Below are 7009 nucleotides of genomic sequence, written 5' to 3' on the forward strand. Positions count from 1 at the left end.
AACATGTTTATCTTAGCCAACTTAATAAATATATAACTTAAAGTGCAAATATTTATAAGTACATGTTCATCTATTCACAAGTCAAAATTTAGAATTTATGATTTATATATTTAAAATTAAAGTTCATCATGATAGCAAGTTTATATTTTTCAACTACATGTTCACTAATTCACAACTTTATGTTCACATATCAATAATAATTATTCATTGATAATGAAATTCTTTTATCATAACAATAAGTTCAGATTTTTACAACTATATATTTATAAATTCTCAATTTTAGGTTCACATATAATAAGTAATTGTTCAATAATAGTGAACCTAAAGTTTTTTCTTTCTCACTAAGGGAAATTGTGTCTTTTCTCTCCAAAACTCAATTGCAAAAAAAAAACTCTTGAACCTGTAGAATAATTTTATAATGCATTGAGTTCTAAATGCAATTTTTTCTTCCTTGAGAGCCCTAGATGAGATTCTTCCACATAATTACAATTTCTATCTGCAAATTTTTTAATTACTAAAGAAGTAATGTAACATCCTAAAAATTTTAAGACTCAAATTTATTTAAAAAAAATAAATAAAAATAAAATAAAATATCTATAATTAAATTAAAATTTAGAATAATTTAATAGAGGCCCAGAGTTTAAATTTTACTAAGCAAAAGTTTGGTTTTATTTGATTTTTAACTATGGAAAAAATTACCAAAGTTGACCCGGGCTTTTGTGCAATAATAAAAAATGTTGGGCCCTTTCTTGTAATTTTTCCCAAACTTTTTGACCAGCATTTTAAAGAGCAAACAGATGCAGAAAACGCAGAAAATGAACAAGGGAAGGAAACGCACAAACGGGAGAGTGAGAGAGAGAGAGAGAGGAAGAAGAAAGGAGAAAGAGAGGGAGTTAGGCTCGGATCTAGGAGTCTTTGCGACCGTTGCGAGCTCGGCTACACGATAGGTAAACTCCCTACTTCAATCCTCTTCTCTTTCTCTTGATTTTCTTCAATTTTTGGAAGAGGAAATTTTTGATTTTGATCCAAAGGCTTTATTCTTGTAAGCTTTTGTTTCTTTGGATTCTAGGGAGCATGTTTTGAGTTTCTATATAGTGATCTAATATTTTGAGTGGATAATTGGATGAAAAGAGGTGTTTTGGGCACAAAATAAACCTTGAGAAATTGGGTTTTTGCTCCTCAATGGTTTAAGCCTATTGATTTAGTTATAATTTTGCTATTTGAGCCCAATAAGATTTAAATTAAGGTTTGGTTTTCATTATAAGGGCTAATGGTGAAAGTTGGTGGCACTAAGTAAAGGTTTTTAATTGATTAAAAAATTATATAAATTGAAAATTAGCCTAGTGATGGCTAATAAATGGTTTTGGTGGTTAAGTGATACTATGTGAATGGTTGGATTAATATATGGACCATTAGGGTGGATTATGACTCATTGACCTAAGTTGTGTGGTATAAGTTATAGTCTTCATTAATGCTATTTGTCATGATAAGTGATGTGGATCACTTATATGTTGTAGAAAATTGTTGGTGGAACTTATTGAGAAGTAAGGAACAAGCCGAGCCCTATTTTGTACAAGGGGAACCCTTTTAGTACCAAAGGGTTGAGGTAACAGGGGAATTTATATTTCTTATTACTTTGTTTTAGCTATTTTTGAATAAATATTACTAGTTATCATGCATTACATGTTTTAAAAGATTAAATGTGCTTTATAAGGGGTTATGGGATACTACTTTGATTATAGTGCAAATATGTTTTCTAATTGTTTAATAACAATGTTTTTATGGAAATGAGATTTATAAATATTATACTACTTTAGAGTGTTGAATGGTCAATACTCAGGAAAGGTAGACAAGAGTAAAAGGCATGATCTCGGTGGGAGTTCACCAATGAGAAGGTGTGAATTTTTGATATTCTATGGCACACTGTCAGTACTCAGTGTTGTCTTACGTATTGTGGGCTCAGTGCACTAAAGTGGTTAGTGTATTGAGTGTTCGACACCTCTCAGTGGGGGAGGGAATCTGACATATGAAGTGTGAGGTTGAGTGCCTAGGCCAAGGTAGCCCTCACATGGAGAGTAAGTTGGGCTGGCTCTGGGAGGGAGTTAGCTTTGACTGCTCAGGATTCACGTCGAAGGGGCATAGGCGGTTCGGTGGATTAGATCATGCCTTAGATTATGTTTTGTGCCTGTGGAGGTACAAGTAGGTATAAGGTTTACCTGCGAGTTAAAGAGTGCCAGGGGGCATTCTGTTGGTCATGAAAGGCTATACCGGCCTAGGTCATGCATTCATGCATTTTAAATGGCTAAATTATATACTATGTTGAATTTATTATTCGTTTATTTGATTATGGCTTACTTTGTAATAATCAATGTAAATTTTGCTGTTACTGAGACTGTGGTTGTCTCACCCCTTTCTTTTCAATATTCTAGGTCCAGGCGAAGGATCCAGTGGTGGACGGGGAAAGGAGCAAAGCTAGGGGTTTGCTTGTGATTTGTAAAGAACTGCAACCCCTTTCTTTTGAGCAAATATATTGTAATGTATTTAAGATTAGGGTGCCAGTAGGATATGATTATGTGTGTGTGTGTGTGAATATGTGTGGATTGTGTGCTTGTGTATGAATTTTTGTCTGTTTGCAGACTTATGGCTAGGAAACTTGGTTATAGTGTGTGGTTTTGATGGATTTACTTAGTAGACCAAGTTTCTATTACAAGCAGATCTTTATTTTGATATATATGTGATTTTATAAGCAAATGCAAAGTGGTTGCATTGCAAATGGTGTGCTATGGGAAAACATACAGCTTGGATAGAGAGAGTGGGTGCGTGGGCCCCACAAGGAGCTCTGAGCAAGTGAAAATGTTTAGCATATGTATTTATATAAATACATGGTATTTGGATTGATTTGTGACCACTCTTGTATGATTTGTGCATTTTGGGGGTTTAGGGTCCATTTTGGGAAATGGCACCCGGGTGGTCAAATTTTAATGTATGGGATTTTCCATCATTTGAATGTTCTATCAGGTGTTTTTAATCTTATTTGACGTGTCCAAAGTGTTTCCACAGGTTTGTGACCATTAGGATGGGATTTGGACAATTTTGAAAATGGTTTTTACCAAAAAGCTGCACTTTTGCATCCGGGTGTCCAAATCTTAATCCGACCGTTGGATTTCTCTAAAATTTGGGTCACAAGTAAAACCTTTTATAAGCTTCGTGTGAGCTTTGGAACCACGTCGATCGGATATCGGACGGAGAAACGACGCACTCCGGAATTTGGTCTGGAGGTGCTGTCATGACAGCATTAAATTGCTGTCATGACAGCTACAGTATTGATTTTATAACCTGCACAAAATTCAATCCGTCCGTTGGATCTTTTCAAAATTTAGTATGCTAATAGTATTCTTTAAAAGTGACATGTGGGCTTTGGAATCACTCCGATCGGAGGTCAGATGATGAAATGGTGCACTCCGAAAGTTGGTCCGGAAGTGCTGTCATGACAGCTTTTTAGCTGTCATGACAGCAAAAATAATCAAATTTTTAACATGTCTAATTTTAAATCCGACCGTTGGATCTTTTTGAAATTTGATATACTTATAGTACCCTTTGAATGTGACGTGTGAGCTTTAAAATCACTTTGATCGGAGGTCGGATGACGGAACGACGCCTCCCAGAAGTTGACTCGGGAGGGTTGTCATGACAGTAATTTAAATGCTGTCTTTTTATTTCTCTTTCATCTAACTTACTTCCGTGCACTATAGTTAGAACCTATAATTTTTTTTAAGGTTTTAAATGTTTACTTTGCAATCGTATATTTGCTTAGTGATTTAAATGGTTTGTTTCCTAAGTTGGTTTTAGGATTAACTCCTTAACCACACTTAGTTTATTTGAATTGTGTGATTTTTGGATAACACTCGGGGCAAGTGTTACAAGTAATAAACCCTGATTGAGGACAAACTGCAAATCAGATTCAACTTGAAAGTAAATAACAAAGTAAGCATCAACATGCTGAACAAGGTGAAATGAACCACGAAGATGCCAATGAAAGAAAAGAAGAGATTGAAGCTCTAAATCATGTAAATGTTTTCCATTGAGAACTTTGAAAATAAGAAAATGATGCGGACAGAAAAAGAATATGAAAAGACACAAGACAAGGAAAAAACATCTTAAAAAACCACCTAGAAAACAAAATACAAGAAACCAATACGAGAAAACTAGAAAAAGAAAACTACAAAAAACAGCAAATGACTAGAAAAGAAGACACAGACAAAAGCAAAAGCAAGAACAAGGAAAATAAACTCAGAGAGAAACTGAGCTCTCCTACTCCTCTATCGATCAAAACTTTATAATTAATTAACATTCTGCCTATGCAATGCCGGTTATATGATGAATAAAATTAAATATTGTGGTAAAATAATAATATTTCAGCCATATTACATCATGTTAGATAAAAAACCATCTTCTCTGATAACTATATATAAAAACAATAATGTTGTTTAAAATTTAAAAGTGGTTTTATAAAGTTATGACAAGTAACCATCCAAAGTACTAGCAAATGGCGTTATCATTTTTTTTTCATTTTTACTTAATGACATTTAATTTTCTATGATATTATTCAATTCATTCTACTTTTGAATTCAATATAAATTGAATTTTATATAATTTAATTAACATTATTATAAAATATAAAAGAAATGAATGTTGGTCCTTATACTTTTAGTGTATTTTAATATTAATCCTATATTTTTTCCCCTCGCTCCTAACCTAATCCGCGAAGTTAATTTCTATTTTTTAAATATGACCTTTATTGTTTAGACTATTATCTCCATTGTCCAGGGTTCAAATATTAATACTATACATAATCGATGTTGCTGAGAGGAAGGGGAAAGTAAATTTAAAAAATTAATACGGTATATATACACCCAATTTGTAGTTTAATCCTTGTACAATTTTAAAGGTATTAATCTATGTATAGTTTCAAAATGTCAAACACATAGTGCTCCTACTAAATTTTCCTCTTTGTTTTTCAAGTGACCCCAGAAGCATTCTTCAAAATTGACTCACCTTTGAGTTGTCAGATGTTCATTTTAATTTATCATAAATCAAATAATTAAGTTGATATATATATATATATATATATATATATATAATTTGACACATATAGAGGAGAAGCTAGCTTTTAATTTGGGAGGGAATAACGTAGACAAAGTCCAATGAGTACTAATTTTAGAAGCTATAAAAGTCAACTTAACGAGCCATTAAGTGCCACGTTTAGATTAAATCTACATGTTCAAGATCGCTCTTTCTTTATCTTCATTTTCATGTATCATTCACTCCTCTATTCATTTTCACTCTCTCAAATTTGTTTTCACTGCTCTCATGCAACATGCAATATATCCGAAAGGACTCGAGAAAGAGATACCATCCCATTTCCACTCTCAGTAAGCCTAGATTAATCACCCTCCTAGTAATCGGTGTCATCTCCATCACTTTCCTCATTCTCTACTTTTCAAGATCATCCTCCAATCCTTCCTTATTATGCTATGACTCCTCCGACATGCCCTTCACGAAAGCCAACGCCATAATCGCGGCGGAGTTTGAAAAAACGCCGAGCCCCCTCGTCGCCATCCTCCACTATGTTACCTCTCCGGTGACTCCCCAGCTCTCTCTAGCCGAAGCTCGAGGTCCTTACGACATCTTACTCTCCATCGCTCCTTGCAACTTCCTTGTATTTGGCTCCGGCCATGACTCTCTGATGTGGAACTCATTTAACCATCGTGGCACCACTCTTTTCCTTGAGGAAGATCCCAAGTGGGCTCGATCTATTATACGTCGGTTCCCGGTTCTTGATGTTCGAATGATGCGCTATCGGACGTATCTATCGGAGGCCGACACTCTCCTTGGCTCTTACAAGGAGGATTGTTGGGGTGCTAATGTTACAATAAGACTAAAAGGGAATGAAGGGTGCAAGTTGGCTTTGAATAGCATGCCGGCAGAGGTGTATGGGAAGGATTGGGACATTATATTGATCGATGGGCCGAGAGGGTATGAGGCGTCGTTGCCGGGGAGGATGGCGGTGATATACTCGGCGGCAGTGATGGCACGTGGGAGGAAGAAGTTGGGGGTGACGCACGTGTTTGTGCATGACGTGGATAGGAAGGTGGAGAGAATGTATGCTAGAGAGTTTTTGTGTTTGAAATATAAGGTTAGTGAGGTTGGGAGACTTTGGCATTTCGTCATCCCTCCGGCCATTAACTTTGACGATCATGGCTTTTGCTAATGAATTTTAATTTTATATATAAATTGAATTACACAATTAATGCATCTACAATATTCCCTCTTCTTAATCCTATTACTACAATCTAAATTTGAGTTTGTTCTATTATTTGCAAAAAACATTGTGTTATAATTTTAAAAAGGTAGTTTTGTAAATTATATATTAATTAAATATTAAAAAGGTCATTTTTAAAATTTTAAAAAGGATAAACTATTTTTTTATTTGATCTTATGATATAGGTTATATGTACAAAAATCTCATTAAATATGTAGGAAGTATTGCTAACACTTCTTTTTAATGAATTTACAAGCATTCATTACTAAAATGACAAATTATGTTATTAGTGTTAACAAATCCATTTCATATTATAACAAGTCAACAAAATTGAATATGTAAAAACTATGGTTAATAAATTCTCCTAGCAAATTCACAAGTAAACGGTACTCAAATGACAAGTTATTATAGAATTTTAATATATCTATTTTATATCACAAGTCAACAAGATTAAATATATAGAATATATTGTTAATAATTTGTTAGCGAATTAATAAGTATGTATTTGTGAAATAATAAGTTAAATTAAAATTTTAAGGGGGCCTGCCTTTCTTTTTTCCATCCACAATTCATAGAAAATATATTCACTTATTACAAATATCTATATATATATATATCCCCACTTTACTCCAACTAAAAAAAAAAGAAAGTTTAATAGGAAGCACAACACATGTATTGTAGACAATG

At 33.8% G+C, this 7009-nt stretch overlaps 1 protein-coding gene and 1 long non-coding RNA gene across 2 annotated transcripts; both read left to right on the top strand.

Moving 5' to 3' along the window:
• The first annotated feature begins 761 nt into the window (after window positions 1-761).
• LOC129315116 (uncharacterized) lies at window positions 762-2710 on the top strand. The gene is made up of 3 exons (XR_008594382.1): window positions 762-947; window positions 1518-1606; window positions 2430-2710. It is a non-coding gene; the product is annotated as an uncharacterized LOC129315116 (long non-coding RNA).
• Window positions 2711-5397: 2687 nt separating this feature from the next.
• On the top strand, window positions 5398-6271 carry LOC129316587 (probable methyltransferase At1g27930). Its single transcript, XM_054961003.1, has one exon. The coding sequence runs from the start codon at window positions 5549-5551 to the stop codon at window positions 6269-6271; it is 723 nt and encodes a 240-aa protein (XP_054816978.1). The 5' UTR covers window positions 5398-5548.
• The last annotated feature ends 738 nt before the right edge of the window (window positions 6272-7009 follow it).

Source organism: Prosopis cineraria, unplaced genomic scaffold, assembly GCF_029017545.1.
Source record: "Prosopis cineraria cultivar Desert tree isolate PC_DT_omini unplaced genomic scaffold, ASM2901754v1 PC7, whole genome shotgun sequence".
Lineage (NCBI taxonomy): Eukaryota > Viridiplantae > Streptophyta > Magnoliopsida > Fabales > Fabaceae > Prosopis > Prosopis cineraria.